This window comes from Fulmarus glacialis, unplaced genomic scaffold (assembly GCF_000690835.1).
Source record: "Fulmarus glacialis isolate BGI_N327 unplaced genomic scaffold, ASM69083v1 scaffold21824, whole genome shotgun sequence".
Classification (NCBI taxonomy): Eukaryota; Metazoa; Chordata; class Aves; order Procellariiformes; family Procellariidae; genus Fulmarus; species Fulmarus glacialis.
Window position 1 is genome coordinate 41,218 of NW_009206382.1, and position 15,771 is coordinate 56,988.

General features: G+C 41.3%; 1 protein-coding gene across 1 annotated transcript in view; it reads left to right on the plus strand.

Annotated features, from left to right (window-relative positions):
* Positions 1-6,821, plus strand: part of POC1A (POC1 centriolar protein A) — a gene marked incomplete at its 3' end in the record, with an annotated part of 47,187 nt that extends 40,366 nt beyond the window's left edge. The window contains exon 9 of the mRNA XM_009575733.1: positions 6,681-6,821. Coding sequence (XP_009574028.1) covers positions 6,681-6,821 — 141 coding nt within the window. The remainder of the gene's footprint in view (positions 1-6,680) is intronic.
* Between the last annotated feature and the right edge of the window lie 8,950 nt (positions 6,822-15,771).

A 15,771-nucleotide genomic window follows, 5' to 3' on the forward strand; every position in this document is an offset into this window, starting at 1 on the left:
GGTGGCACTTACAGATTATAGAGGTAAGTTAAGTGGACCAACAGACAGTGAACCAGAAAAGCAAGGTCACTGAAACATGGGAGGGGAACAGCTTTTTCTGTTCTGGCAGGCCAGAGCAGGGTGAGGACCTGCTCTTGTCCAGAGATTGCCAAACAGAATCACTTGCAGAGATAGGATCCTAGTATTTCTGTAAGTGAATACAAATTTCAGTCCAAGTGCAGTCTATGTATGGACAGGCTGATTTCATGCATGTTTGAGTACTGTAACTGGCCATCAGTCATTACCCCTGTTTCTTCCCTTCCTGGCAGCTTGGTCAGCAGAGCTGGATGGTATGGTGCTGCTTCACTTAAAATAGACAAACCTTACTCCCTCCGCCTGCCTCTGCCAGTGGTTCACTTAGGCTTTGGCACAAGAGTGCCTTGGGATTTAAAGGGGTTTGAGATATATCTATTAACTCTGTTTCTTCTTGGGGTTATCACAGACTTGGCTGATGGCAAAACATGGCCATTACTGTAGAGGTGCCAAGTTTTAATGTTTTAACGTGGTATTTTTAGTAGCACCCATAGGGAGAAGGGTTCTGTCTAAATAATTTCTGGCCTCTTGCATATCTAGCCCAACTTACCTTTTGGTGTAAAGCAAAAATGCAATCAAAAATAAAAGGGAAGTAATGTTCTTTTCACCTCCCTTCTCTTTCTCCTGTTCCCTCCCAAATCCCCTTCCGTTATCACAACTTGAATCCTGAAATAAGAGGTGAGCAGGGATGAATGGTCCTACAAATTGTTTCACAAAGCTAATTTAACTTGTATCCTAATTCTAGTCGTTACCCTATGCTGCTCCGGACAATAGATGTGGAGTAATGCAAGGGAAGAATGTGATTGCTCCAGAAACTTCACTGCTGCCTTGAAGAAGGGATGCTTTTCTAGTCTAGAGAAATGTGCTTGTGCTTGGAGAGTTGTGTTCAGTCAATAATATTTTGTATGTAGCAGGCAGAAATGAGGTTACGTCTCAGTTCTTTAATGAGTCCTCCCATCTAGCATGGTGTACTCCATCTGACCTTCCTGTGGAGCTTACCTTGAAGCTAATATGCTTCCACTGGATGTCACTGTTGCTCTCTGGGAACATTTAAAATATCACTTTACCTGTGGTGTGAATGACTCCTTGAAATAGACGACTTCTAATGGTATATCTCTCTCATTTGGATTAGTAGAATTGGGGTCTGAATAAAGAGTGTACAGCACCTTTGGGGGTTTTCTGCTTCTCTGTTGTTTCTAGGGGAATTTTTTTCAGCTAAGATAATGAATTTAATTGTACTTAGTGAATTTTAATATATTGGATGTCTGTATTGAATTGAATACATCGGATGTATGTGTTGCTTAAAGGGAATGCCATCTTTATAGATACTTGAAAATTAATTCTTGATAACATCATATTCTTTTTAAAAAAACCAACCAAACAAACCCAAAACAGTAGATAGACTGTAGAAATTGATTTAAAGTGACTTAAAGGTAGAGCTGAACCTACCCACCTCACACCACTCAGTTCCTCCCTTCCAGTGGAGAGGGTTCAAGAGAAGGGAAAATAATTATTTCCTCTGGATTGAATTATAAGAATCCTACTTTTTATTAGTAGGTATAAAATTCAGGTAGGTAGTTATCCTGCCAATATATCTCCTAAATATCACCATTTAGAAAGCAAAATGGTGGCATTTCTTTAATTGTCCCTTGCAGTTTTACTATGGATGTACATGCGTTGTGGAGTTAATACTTGCCCCCCAGCCCCCGATCGGCACTATGATAGCTGGCCAGAATGCTGTTTAGCCAGAAGAATTTTCGTAAGAGGCTCAGTAAGAGACCTCTGGAATGAAGGCTGATTAATTTTCCTCTTCCCCCAAGTAGTTGCACTGTGCTGTCTTTAAGTGGTTGCTATAAATAAATCACTTCTGTTTTCCCTTTGTCACTGAGAGCTGTATTGTATTCTGAAACTGCTCATCTATTCTTCCTTTAATGTTCAGCTGCTTCTTGCTATACTCCCAGTGCTTAATAAGCAGATGTTGTAATAAGATATTTAATGGCAAATACATTTGTTCAGTTGTGCCGAATAAATGGCACACTTGAACTCTGACTAAAATAGATTAAACCTCTGCAGCAGTGTCATTGTTTCTGCTGCCTGTCCCCAAGATTCAGCTGGCACTTTACCTTGCAGGTGAGTCAGATGGGAGCATAGGTATCTCTCTCTGTAATAGTGATGCTCATCAGTACTGAGACTGATGAAACCAATGCATGTTCCAGGGCTCTTTCTACATGGCTTTTTCTACATTTTTGCAATGTTTTTTTTAAAACCTGTTGGGATTTAAATCACTAGTGGCTGGCTCACTACATATACACATGATATAGATTGCTATTAGGAGAAGGGTGGTTGGAGTTTGGTCTACGAGGGTCATTTTGTTCATTCTTATGGACAGTAGCAGGGATGATTTAATCCCCTTTTACAAAATTTGAAAAAGTTTCAATCTGGGGGCAATTCAGTTCTCCCTCATGTGGGTGCACATTTCCTTTCAACTGTGGAGGCCATTAAGGTAGTGGTAAGTACAAGTTGTAGTCTGGCTATTAAGGGAAAGTTTCCAAACACTTCTCCCTTGTTAAAATGTAAAGGGCAAAGCTTCCCCTGAAAGACTCCACAATGATGCTTGCCACTGTCAAATTTGGAGGCTGTACTAACGATTCAGTAGAGGCAGCCTTACTGCCTTTATAACACGCTTCAACCAGTGTCGCTGCTGTATTTGAACTATGGCAGAAGTCCAGGTGGGTGCTTATGGCAGACAACCTGAACCCCTGAGCACAGCAGTCTCTTTCCAATTTTTCAATGAAGAAGAGTGTGTTTGAGCTCATCAAAATGTTTGGCAGCTTTCTAAAATGAATGTCAAACAAAATTCTGGGTGTCCATTCGGATTTAGGATACTTATAAAATGCTCCACCATCGGCCCTGTGAAGTCCCAGCTGTGTTTTCTTAGCAGGCAAAGCCTTCCTTGACTGTTTAAAAAAAAAAAGAGAGAAAAAAGAGAAAAATGTGATGTTGTGGTAGGAAGGCCATGGTATCAGTGTTCTCCTCTGTTTGCAAGGTTTCTGTTAGCTGGTAGCAGAGGGACATGCTTTGTGTAGTGTCAATACAAATATACCTACTTGGGCTCCTCAGCCTCTTCAGAAAAAGTGAGTTGAAATTAGTCTAGTGAATCTGATCCAGATGGATGCAAATGCTCTGCTTTAACCTGTGAAATGGAAAGTGCTGTGCCTTTGTGAGATGCAGCAGCAGGCATGTCCACCTTGGCTGGGTTGGCCATCAGCCGATCCTTTGCTGTTGTCCTTCTGCTGTTCTGTACATCATGGGTTGCATTTACAGCTTGCAGTGTTTCTCTGCGTGGCTAGCTGAGAGCTTGCAGGCATTTTCAGTGAGCTCCACCTTGTGCTGGACATGCCTGCATTGAGCAAATGCAGGCTTAATCCTTGTTGAATGCTGTATGTAGGGCCCCTCTCTGAGAAGCCTGCTTGTGTCCCAGACTTCAGATTGCAGCTTGATGCCATCAGAGCGGGTGGGATGAGTAAGAACCTAGAGCAAACTGACTTCAGCTTCTCTGCCTGACTGTTTGTGGGCAGTGATTCAAAGTGCTGTCTGTAGGTGTGGGTGTTGGATACTTGTTTTTTGCACCTGCTGTGGCAGGGTAGGCTAGGTAGGATGTGCTTGTTCCTGGAACTGAATATTCAAAGATCTTGGTCAGTTGAGAGCCTCCCTTCTGGAAGTCACTCACGGTGACACATTGACATAGCTTTTTATTTGCTGGCTGAATGTGTCCCTAGTTTAGATAGATGAATTAACTCAGAACCTCATTGCTGAAGGCATGAGCTACAGGTTATCTTCTTGATGATGATGATGGGCTGTAAGCAACCTTTCAAGTAGCTGTGGTTGAAATGGGGCAGTATGCCATATTGTCATGCTTCTATTTTTAAATGAAGATATGCTTCTGTTCCTGGGAGTATTGCCACCATACAGAGTGCCTTCAGGAGCCCACACAGGCTTCATGGAGGTGGCTTGCTTGGCTTTTCACGGGGGTGGTACGTAGCCTGTGAGCTGATCGTCAGAATGTAGCATCAGTGACAAACAGCTGCTGCCGCCTCTGGCTTCAACTTGACATGATGAGGGACCACCTTACCCCTAAAACATCAGGTGTGGGAACATCTCTGCAATATTGCCCTTGCAAATATGCCAGACTCTTAAACTTTGTGGACTGTAGCAAAGAGAATGTCAACTCTGAGTTCAACCCAGCAGCTTTTTATGAAATATATGCTATAAAGATAGAGGGAGAAAATATGTTTGTACAGTCATTTTTCTGCTTCTGTGAGTCAGCTTGTTCTAATGGGTTTTGAAGTGGATAGCTCATAATCGTTTGGGGTTTTTAAGTGCAGGTTGTATGCAGTGTTAGCTCACTCGAATTTCTGCTGTGCCATGATTGACTGGCCTAAAGTTACATCATCAAAATGTGATAGCCTTAAAATAACAAAAAACATGCTTTTTAATGCTAATTACCCATTGAAAAGCAGTGTTTTGGTTTTTTGTTTTTACTTTTACATTTAAACAGCAGCTTTGTAAGGCTGGCTTTATCTCATCTCTGCAAGAGCATATCGTAGTTGATTAAATCAATGCATCGGTGAGCAACATGTGGCTCTTGGGCTACCTGCAGCACAGGAGTAGTTGGAGTGTGGCTCCTATGCTGGGGCTGTGCAATGTGACCCGGAGCGTGGGCTGTGTTGGCCTAGGGCCTGTAGATAATCCAAATTATCCAAGCAAGTGGGAGGAAGCAAATTAGCGGAGGCTGGTATGGCTGTTACCACCTGATACCCAGCTGCTTCCCAAGCCTGTGGTGTAGCACGGTGATCCCTGTGGAGCAGTTGTTATATGTATCCTTTAAACCTTTCCCTTCCTTTCCTGCTCCTTGTGTAAAACTGGTCTTGTGACACTTGGCTGTATGAGGATAGGTTGGTTGGCAAGGTCTGGAAGAATGGTCAGCCCTTACCAGCAGTTACTGGATAGCAGCAAGCCATTTTCCTGTCAAAGCCTACTATTTCAGTGACCTCTTTTCTTTTCCCTTCCGCCGCCCAGTCTCCAGCTTCCCTATGTAGTCATGATTCTGTTCTTTGTGCTGCTTATTACTTATTTTGCCTAACTGTTGGGCTGGACCTCAGCCTTGGGAGCCTTTCTGTGGCCTAAATCGGCGACTCCGAGCAGCACAAGTTTTTTTATACGTTTTATTTTTGAATATATATATTTGTGTATGTGTGTATACACATACATGTGTGTGTATATATCTTCATAATGCACTAAACAGTTTTGGGTTTAAAGTTATGTGAGCTGGTCTAAGGTCTTGTTGCAGCTTAGTTGCACACCTGTATACACCTGGCATCGAATAGAGAGATAAGCAGGTAAATCAATACAGCGCTGATGAGAAATGCATTCATAACAGTGCGTATGAGAAAAGAGGTGGAACAACTCTTCATTTCTTGCTTAGAAAAAGTACCTGCAGGAGAACTTAAAGACCATTTTTCAATCTGTCAGAATTCCTTGCTGCTTTGTTGATTTGCAAACTTCAGTCATTTATGTGAGTAATAAGTGCATGGGATGGAGCTGTACTAGGCATCGGGCCATGGAGAACTGCGTCTTGAGTACTGTGATCTTGGCTTTAGATTCAAATCTTGTCTGTTGAGAAACTTAAGTCTGCAATTGCTTGATCAGTTGGCTACTTTGTTTAGTTAGATAAACTCTGAACAACTTCTGCTGGTGGTAATGCAGATAAATAATGCAAACAGTGTTTGTTTTAGAAGAAAGATACCATTTTGAAAGAGAAGGAAAGAAGAATAAGTTCTCTAGTAAAGATCTATTTGCTTTTAAAACTTAATTTATTCTGAATGAAATATTCAAGCTTGCATAACTAAAACAGTTGAAATTGAAACTTCAAAGTAAACTTGTTCTTAACCTCATTGAGGAGGGAAAACCAGTTCAAGATATAAACAAAATTAAAATGACTAAATCAAAACTGTCTGTTTTAATGTATATTGGAATGTCTTGCTTTTGCTGCACTTAACTACAGTACTTCATCCTTGCCTCTTACAACTACCAAACATGGAGAGAGGCTTTTACTGCACTGTTGGAGTGAAATAATTGGACTCCTCTCAGGGTAGCTTACTTAATTCTTATAATTTGGATATAGTACTTCCACGTGGCTCCAGTAAGTCTTCATTTACCTGTACAGTCTATGCCTGTGTACCACATGAGCATGCCAAAGCTCTTTGCACGAACAAAACTTGAACCTTGCAGGATTGCTTCAAGATTGTTATCTAAGGTTTGCCTTTCCTGATGCAAGTTTAAAAACAAGCAAAAAACCACACACAACACCCGCTCTACCCCCCACCCAGAAAACAACAAAAAACCCCCTCCACCTGGTAAAGACAGACAAGTCTGCAGCAGCTTTTCCAGCTGTGACAAGAACAAACAATTCCTGTTCTCCTTTGCCCATTTTTAATAGCATAGACTGTCCCAACATAAACTGTTCTTTACTGTTTACCCTCCATGAAACAGCAATCCTTCTCCAGTTGTTTGCATTGCAATAGCAGAATGCCTGTTTATTTTTCTAGCAATCAGAAATGGATTGTGGTGTTCATCTTAAGAAAACAAAAACTCAAGATTCTGGTAGGAACCATGTGCAGCAAGAGGAGGAGACCAGTCTTGCGAATACCTTGGAACATATTATGGGACAGCTGGATGTTCTGACTCAGGTATGGTTTGCTCTTTAATTTTGCAATGAAAAAGGTACTGGAAGAATTGGGAATATTTTGCAATAGTTTCATAGAATAAAAGTGTGACAAGTTCAAAACCTCTGCTTTTTAGTAGTTTTTGGATAAATCTGTCTTCATCTGCTTGTCAGCTTATCTCTAGCAGTTCCCTCACATCAACTTCCAGCTCAGGCCCTGCTCTTTCCCCAATTCCTTTATGCTGCAGTGTAGCAGAGTGCTACTTGGGCCAGCTCTGGTACCCTGTGCTGTTAGCCAAGGTTTATCTAAGGTGATGCCTAAAGGAGTGGTTGGCAGCAGGTCTCTGTTTTGGTGAATAATCTCTGTCTCTCCTCCCTCCTCCATTATACTGCAGTCTATAGGTAAACTCTATTCAGATCCCATTCCTTTCCCCCACCCAACATTCACCTACACAGTCCAATTTCTGCAGTATTCTCCTCCCATCAACAAGTCTGGGCCCTTCTGTGCCTCATCTTTGAAACATGCTTTTCACCCACAGCTAGCAAACAACTAATCCCTTGCTAAAGGATTAACATGCAGTTCTTCCTCAGAGTCACTAAGCAGTGCTTGAACAGTACCAACCATTAATGGTTGATCATCATAGTATGTGTTTACTTAATAAGAATTTGGGGATAGAGTTGTTTTTTGTTTAACTAAATAGCTGCTCATTGCTCCTGTGAAAAAATACCATTTCTCATCATTGTCTGGGGCTGAATTTCATTGTGTATTTTTGAAGTATGTGAGAAGCAGGGAGAAAGCATGGGATAGTAAACATTGGTGATGTCCTGTAGATGAGACCATGGTCGTAGGGTGGAAAAATCTGTGTGGGAGGGTTTTTCTATGAGTTTGAGCGTTGTTTCTGAGGAAGAATAAGCAGGTCTTGAACACTTGGTATTGAACATACTGATTACTAGTCCGAGTTAGCTCTCTGCTCTTGAGAAGAAGTACTTGTCAAAAAGTGTAAGATGATGGGTTGGAGTGCCCGTCAGGGGATTGAAGTAGGGCTGATTTAAGGATTAAAAAACATTCCAGGACTGCAGACAGTCTAAAATAGTGTAGGGTGAAAACCAAAAGGTATTTAAGTTCATTTGGCAGAAATGCAAGAGAGCACTTTTTTTGTGATCTCTAAAACGCTGAACACTGGTGGGGAGGCGGAAAAAACTCGTATGACATTGGGCCCTCATGCTTGTGAGTAAAATGCAACCCAGTGTATACAAAAAATATTTTATTACTGTTTTTACGTCTCCCTAGTAAGTTTGGAATGTGATCGTTATCTTTAATTACATAAATCAGATCCACACTTCTGATGATGGATGTATAGTGGCTCCTTTTCAACTTCATAGGTGTTTAGAGGAGGCAAATATTGCAGTAAACAGTATGTGTGGGATTTAAACTAGATATAAGCAATGCAAACATCTCTCTCGGAGATATTGTGTAACCACAGAAAATTCCAAATGTTGTTTTAAACCTAGCAGAAAGAGAGATTGAGATTAGTGGGGGAGGAATAAATTAGTGGGTTATAGGATAAAATTGGAAATAGGCCTGAAATTATAGTAAAAAACCAAAAAGCTGCCTTGAGTAACTCTGCATTCAGCAACCTTTTACCTTTTTTATAGCTCTTTTGCCATCCTCGAAGTACTTAATTTCCCATTGGTTCTGATCTTTGTATGTTGTATTTTGTATTAACATCATTTTAATGCATTTGTACAAGTAGATGTTCCTGACACACTGTTGAAATGGTTTCATAATTCTTCATTTTCATGCCAAGGTTTTGATATTTAGCAGTGAAACAAACCAACACTAAACAAACTTAAGCAAATGAGCCTGGAAGAAGTCCTCATTCCTAGAGTAAGGGAGGAGGTTCCTCAGAGGAGGGATGCAGGCAGGTAGCAAGGCAGAGCCGCGGAAGGTAACTCTGGAGGGCATCTGCTTGCATAGCTAAACTTCGTTTTTCCAATGCTGATGGCCTGTAACAGAGAAGGGAATGCAGCTCTGGTAGAGGCACTGTTACCCCTCTTTCGTGCAATTAAATGTGGACCAAGAGGAGCCATGGCTTGCTGATTGCTAACAGAGATGCAAGTGAAATGGAAGCAGCGGCTGGTGGTGTTGGGTTGGTTGTCTTTCCTAGCCATTTCGGCCAAAGCACAACTGGGTGCCGCTTCCTGCACGTAGCAGATTCAGATCAATGTTGTGTGTTTTATATGGCAGCTTTGGGCCTGCTGACCTCTTCTTCTGAAAGGAGGACACCATTACGCCTTCAAAAATGGAACGAAAAGCTTTCATAAATAACACATAACAGGTGTCAGTATTTTTCCCTTCTTGAAGCAAGGGCTAAGGATGCTCCTGGTGCTCTGTTACAAATCATTGGTTCATAATTCCTGAGTGTTGCTTGTTTAAAGAGAACACTAATGATATAAGCAGGGCCATACAGTTGAAAGGAAAGGACAGAGTCCCTGTGATATTTCCAGAAACCCTCTATTGATATAGCCATGGGTTTTTCAGGAATTTATAATTTGTTAGATTCATGGGAGCTTGGGTATTTTTCTGATGTGGTACCTTGAGTTCCTGTGCTCTTTGTTCTTGTTGTAGTTTCCAACACTGTGTTAACATGATGTAATGTACCAGTGGCGGAAATTTAAAATTGTGGTAAACTACTTTGGGAAATTATACAAATATAAACCTACTTTATTTTCCTAATATTTTTTCCGTAGCTATCATTTCAAGGTTTATCATGCTAAACCTGATATCATGTAAAAGTGGGAAGGAGAGAAAACACTTCCAATTTCTGCTGAAAGAGGTAATAGTAAGACATCAGCTGAAGACTGTCATCTCTTGCCAGTGCACAGCTTTGTTCTGAGCTGCACACTTGAAGCTGCATTGTCTGCTGCTCACCAATTATCAGTACCTTCCCTCTGTTGACAGTAGGTTTCCTGATGAAGTGGGGTGTCATGTACTTGGAGACAGTGGGATTGTTTTTATTCCATTAAGAGGTTTCTTCCTGCCAAACACCAATTGCAAGTAGAAGCACTGAGGCTGTAGAGGCGTTGTGCCCCGCGCAGCAGGATACACTTGAGCAGGCTTGCACCTTCAGTTAGGCACTTCAGCTCTTATTAGAGAAGGATGGGTCAGAAGAAACCCTAGTGGCTGTTATATACCATATCTAGCAGTAACCACTATAGCGAATAGATATGGCCCCCTCAGATTCACAAGGCTTCATTTTTATGTTGTTGACTTTGTGCTATGATTTTATTCTTTAAGGTTTTGGCAACTTTCTTTAAACTGGTCTTTGATTCAATGAAACCTTCCTCTCTTCCTTCTCACCAGAACTCTGTCAGGATATCTTTTGTTTTACTTGTAAGAAAGTGGTCTAATGTGACCTGACGGGGTCTTCATATTTTTTTTTCTAAACGTGGTTTGAATTTGGCTGTACTTCACATGCAAATAAAGAAGTTCATGTTTGACTGCCTTTTTCAGAAGAGTAGCACATGCTTAATAATTCTTCTGCCTTGAAGGGTGGAATGAAGTTGAGACCCAGACATAAGCCGGTTGCTTCCAGTAATTTTGGATTATTTAAAGATACCCTGGTGCCCCTTGGTAGGAAAGCAGGCAATTCAAATCTGGCAAAGGAATGAGGAAGGTGAGAGTAATAAATATATGATATAGATGCTTTGCTCCTCCCTTTCTGGCAGCTTAGTATCTTGTCAGTGTCTCAATGTTTAAAAATCCTGTTCTTTACTGGCATTTCAGAAATGTGAAAAGGAGAAAATGCAAAATGTTTATCAATTTTTTTTTTATTGAAGGCTGGATCTCAGTATCTCAGTGCCTATATGAAGAGGTGGGTTGAATATTAAAGTTTAAGGGGAAAACAAGGTGATTTTCTCTTGGATGGCTTCCTGGAACAGAAAGGTGTGTTTTGGCTGAAACAAAAATGGAGCAGATACTAGGAGTTTACTTGGTTCAAACGCATTTTCTGCACTTGCAGCTGAACTGCACTTCTGAAAGAAGATGATCTGTGAGTAACCGTCTTGGCTGCAGTGGAAAACTTGCATTTGCAATGATCATCTCCGAATAATTTGTATACTCTTGCCCTTACTCCAAATACCTGCAGATGCCATGTTCACGCTGTTAATCTGTAGCACTGGTGGGCAACAGGCACTGAGGCAAAAGCTGCTGGTTTTATGTGGGAAGGAAGATGTCTGCTCCAAACGAAGAGTTCAGAATCAGGTTAGCATAAAAATGCATAAATGGCTGCGATAATCCACCCACAGGAAACAGCTTTATATACTTCCCCAAACTAATCTTGCACCGAAGCTGGGAGAAAACAACACAGTGAAATGGAGACAACTTGATAAATCTGTAAATAATCCAAGCCTGAACTGAAGGACAATCTAGCTCATGTTAGATTAAAGGATTATTTCACTCCAGAAAAGATTGCAGAGGGAGGAGAAGAATTTTTTAAATGAAATTCTTCAGCATAAGAAAAGACTTTGACACGAGTTGCTTTTTAATTAAAACTGAAAATGTTTGTGTGTGCAATGCTTATAATGAAAAAGAGTAAGATCAAATTTGTTGCTCCCTTTTTTGAGATGTGGTCTCCAAAGCCTGTGTTGGTGAGGCATGAATGTGGCCCCTCTCTTCTGAGAGGTATTGAATGTAGATTAAGCAACTGGTTTAGTAAAATATATGCTTTTATGACCTTAAGGAGTTACCAGTCAAGAAGAAATTTTTTTTTTTTGGGGGGGGGGGGGGGGTTGGTGGTGGTGGTGTCATAAGTGCTGCTACCTCTGCCTTGCACAAATGTCTTGGTTTCTATGTTGCTCTCAAGACCTGAATACCCACTGGCTATAGGCAGACCCACACATAGGAGAAAAACTGCAGTTTTTATTCCAAAAGAAATGGTTTGAAATCCAAAACACTAATAAAAAAGTTCCCATCTGAAAAATCTGTGAAATGCCAGATGAGCTTGGTTTTTAAATCTTAATTTAAAGGACATAGAGGCTGTTTCTCATGAGTCAAAACCATCTCTTGGAGATGCAGTAGCTTTGATCTGTCACTTGAAACAAATGAAGTACCCTGGTTGTTGCCAGTCCTCTGTATAATATAATAAGAGCTACTTCTTTCTGAAATTCACTTCCTAAATATGCTTGTTACAAAATCTCTAAGTCTTGATGCAAATACATTTTTCTTCTTTCTAAGACTGCCTAAATTAAATGCACTACTAGGATATTGCTATATTAGCAGGACATTGTCTAAAGGCTGGCTTCTTAAAAGTGCTGATTATCTCCCTGGAGGTCCACAGGACCTTCACCTTCCATTATCCTTCAATAGGGAGGAATACTAAACACCTCCCACAATTTGTTTTCACAAGCATTGAAGATTAATATAAATTGTTACTCAGCCATTAGGTACCAGCACATTAGGTACCAGCAGCGGTTTGGGTTGGGCTGAGTGATTTGCATCCTTTCAGAGGTTGATTGGGTGGCAGGGGAAGGATATGGGAAGTCTTTCAAGTCTTTGTGGTTGGGGGAGACCTCTCATCATTTGGGATTCTAACCTCTATATTGTGCAGTTGCTCACATGGTACATACTTGGATATTTTGTTGTAGCTCATCATAACTTGCTGTGTTTTCATACTGCGTGGTGAAACTTGAAGTCTCCTGACTCCTTTTGCTGTGCTGATCTAGCCCCAGAGGTCTAGGAGCTCTGCACCGAGGAAGCTGCCTGTACCTGTGCAGAAGCTTGCAGCCATTCCCTTCCAGAAACTTGCAGGATTTGATGCAAGTGCCGTCAGTTTAGCTTTGGCTGATCAACTGTCAAGACTGAAGCAACAGCAATGTGTGGTGAAACATTTTTAGTAAGAGGGCTGTAAATGGAAAGGCTCAGTTACAGATGGCTTGTGTGCCTTGTGTCCCCACACTGTGCGGAAGAAACTGGCAGAGCCTGTGGCTCGTCTTCTTTGTGGCTAGGATTGATTTAATGCAAAGGACATTCTTTTCTGTCCTCTGGGGTCCCTTTGGTCACTGTGATACCGGTACTGATCATGCTGCTTGGTCTGGCAAAGTGGAGGATACTAGAATTTTTGGGTACTCTTGTATGATTTTCATACTGTAAAAAGCACAAGGAGAGCACTGCGAGTGATAACTTGTTCTTTCTGTACTGAGTCTATTGCATGATAGACTCATGAGTAGAGTCATGCAGTAGACCAAAGTTGCTCCTATAATTTAGTTAAAGGGTTGGTTAACTGTGATTCAAGTATCTGCAGAAAGTGGAGTGTACTGGGAGGTGGAAGGAGAGACGGCAGCTGATAATCATAGAATCATGGAACGGTTTGGGTTGGAAGGGACCTTAAAGATCTTTTAGTTCCAATCCCTGCCATGGGCAGGGACACCTTCCACTAGATCAGGTTGCTTAAAGACTCATCCAGCCTGGCCTTGAACACTTCCAGGGATGGGGCATCCACAATTTTTCTGGGCAACCTGTTCCAGTGCTTCACCACCCTCACAGTAGTAATAAGAAGGAGGGGTTAGGTGAGCAATACTGGGTTTGAATTTTATAACTACCCACTTCCTTCTTGTAGTGCTTCGGACTGCTAAATATAAAAGGTTTTTTACTTTCCAAGTATTGTGAGTAGCATGTGTCTGGCTGAAGAGAGCTGGTGGGACTATGAGCTCTTGTGCCCTGCACTAGAGAACAGACATCGAGGTTATTTAGCCACATGACTTCTTGAGCAGATCTGGAGCTCTACGTAGAGATACTGATGAGGCCAGGATAGCGCTAGCATTTGCACTTCTGCAGGCATCATCATATATTCCTAATCCACATGACCCAACAGTGACATTGGATGAATGTGCAAAAACTGCGTTGAGAGGGCTTGTGGGACTTCCTAACCCAGAGCTGTGCAGCAGCACTGACTGATATGTTCCTGTCTAGCCACACTGGAGCTAAGTGTTTTGTAGTAACAAATATAAAAGTTTGTGGAATTTGAAGCATGTTACAAAATAAACCCAGGAAAATTCATGAAGTTGCATTAAAGAGCGAATGAGGGGAAGACTGAAGCACTACATGAGCTATCTTCTTCATTCTGAAATAATCAATACACTATCCGTAAATCAGCCTGGTGTGAAATACTCTATGCAAATAGGCTTTGTGAGAATTCACCTTAGAGTTTGCATTCAAAGCAATTGAGATGGTGAAGAGCTACAGAACTTATTTAAAGTGTCTCTGGGGTAGCAGATCTTGTTTTAGTCTGAGCAGATGAGGAGCTATCATTTCTTTAGAAATCATTTCACATTAAAAAAAACAAAAACCACCTTAATTGTGTATTTGATCTCTGAAATTAAGGCTTTGACCACTAGAGTAGGGCTAGTCCCGGCACGCAGAGAGCCTTGCATGCATTTGTTTGCTACGTAGTGTTAATAACTGAAGGCTTCATCCCTTGTGATGCTCTCAGATATGAGGCTTACTTCCTCAGTCTAAACTGCCAGCTTTTGCTGAAAATGCTTCAGAGCATACTGAATGTCAGTAGCTATTTCAGGTCCCATCTCAAAACTGTGTTAAGATATAACTTGCCCATGAGGAGGACAGCATAGCTTTCTTTAAGCATGCTCACTAATAGCAGGGGTCTGCTTTGAGTTTCACTAGATGCAGTTGCTGAGATCGAAGGGAGGCTGACAGCAAGTCAGGGCAAAACTTATACGATAGGAGGAAAGGCTGCTTCTTACCAAACAAGTTCATGCTTGAACGTCAGAGGGACTTCTACTGCACAAGCTCTCCCATGAGCCTTTTAATCTTGCAGCTGAAGTTTGGTATTTTAAACTATTGTTGGTGGAAGAAGTTAATTTTTTTTTTTCTGTAAAAGGTAGGTAGGGCTACCCTGGTGCAAACCCTTCCTGTGGTAGTTTATTTTGCTCATTGCATTAGTTTAGAGAAAGGGTTCCCAAGCTTAATTTACCTGGATATTTGCTAATTCCTGTCTCCGCATGGGACTGTGTATATGCTCGGTACTGTATTTAGCTGGGTTTTGGAGATACCACTTTAGTGATCCGCATACAATAACTGAGGTCTCTTCTTGTCGATATTACTCTCTTTAACTGGTGCATTTGAAGGTTGGCAACTGTACTCCTTTCTTGCAAGTCTGTTTTTACTTTCCAGTATGGTGCCAACAGGTCTCCTCAATGCTGTGCAGAAGTCTGTGGTCCAGGTGTCACAAATTTGTGCCCTAGAGGTATATAGGTACCTCTGAACCCACGCATTAGCACTTGCCAAGGAAGGACCCTTGGATACTAAGGCAGCATTTTCATGACACAGTTTACTTGCTGTACTACTTGGCCATGTTTGGGACTGAAATCGGCTCAGAAATGACCACTTTTAGGGAAAACCATAAGTAGTTATAGGAGGGCATCTAGCTTTTCAAAAACAAACCAGTGTCGGCGTTGCTTGTTGCGGAGGGCAGAGCTCTTAAGCCTGCAACTCCGGGTCAAACTTGACAAGTCTCATTCTGCAAATCCGTGGGCCGTCTATAGTCTTCATTGTACCTCTTGAAAGGCATCCCTAAGTCTCTACTTGTACCGGCACAGTGGAGTGGGGAAACTGAGTGCACGGAAACTTATAAACTTCTGCATTTGTTGCATATTCTTCTGTAGGTGCATTTTCTGATAAATTGAAAAGAAAATGATGTCTTTATAAATTAACATGTCAGACAGGAAAGAAAAACCTAAAGAGGTAGAAGTAATGTTTTTTCTTGGGCTATTTGATATGTTAGTGCCCTGCAAAATCTTTTTTAGCATATGCTTAGAGAAACTGGTGGAGCAAACTTTTAAGAATCTTTTTAAGTAAAGCTAGGAAACTACTTCTACTTCCTTTGATCAATGGAGAGAGGGATTTTATGTTATGAAATGATGACAGGAATAGAATCATAGAATTGTTTAGATTGGAA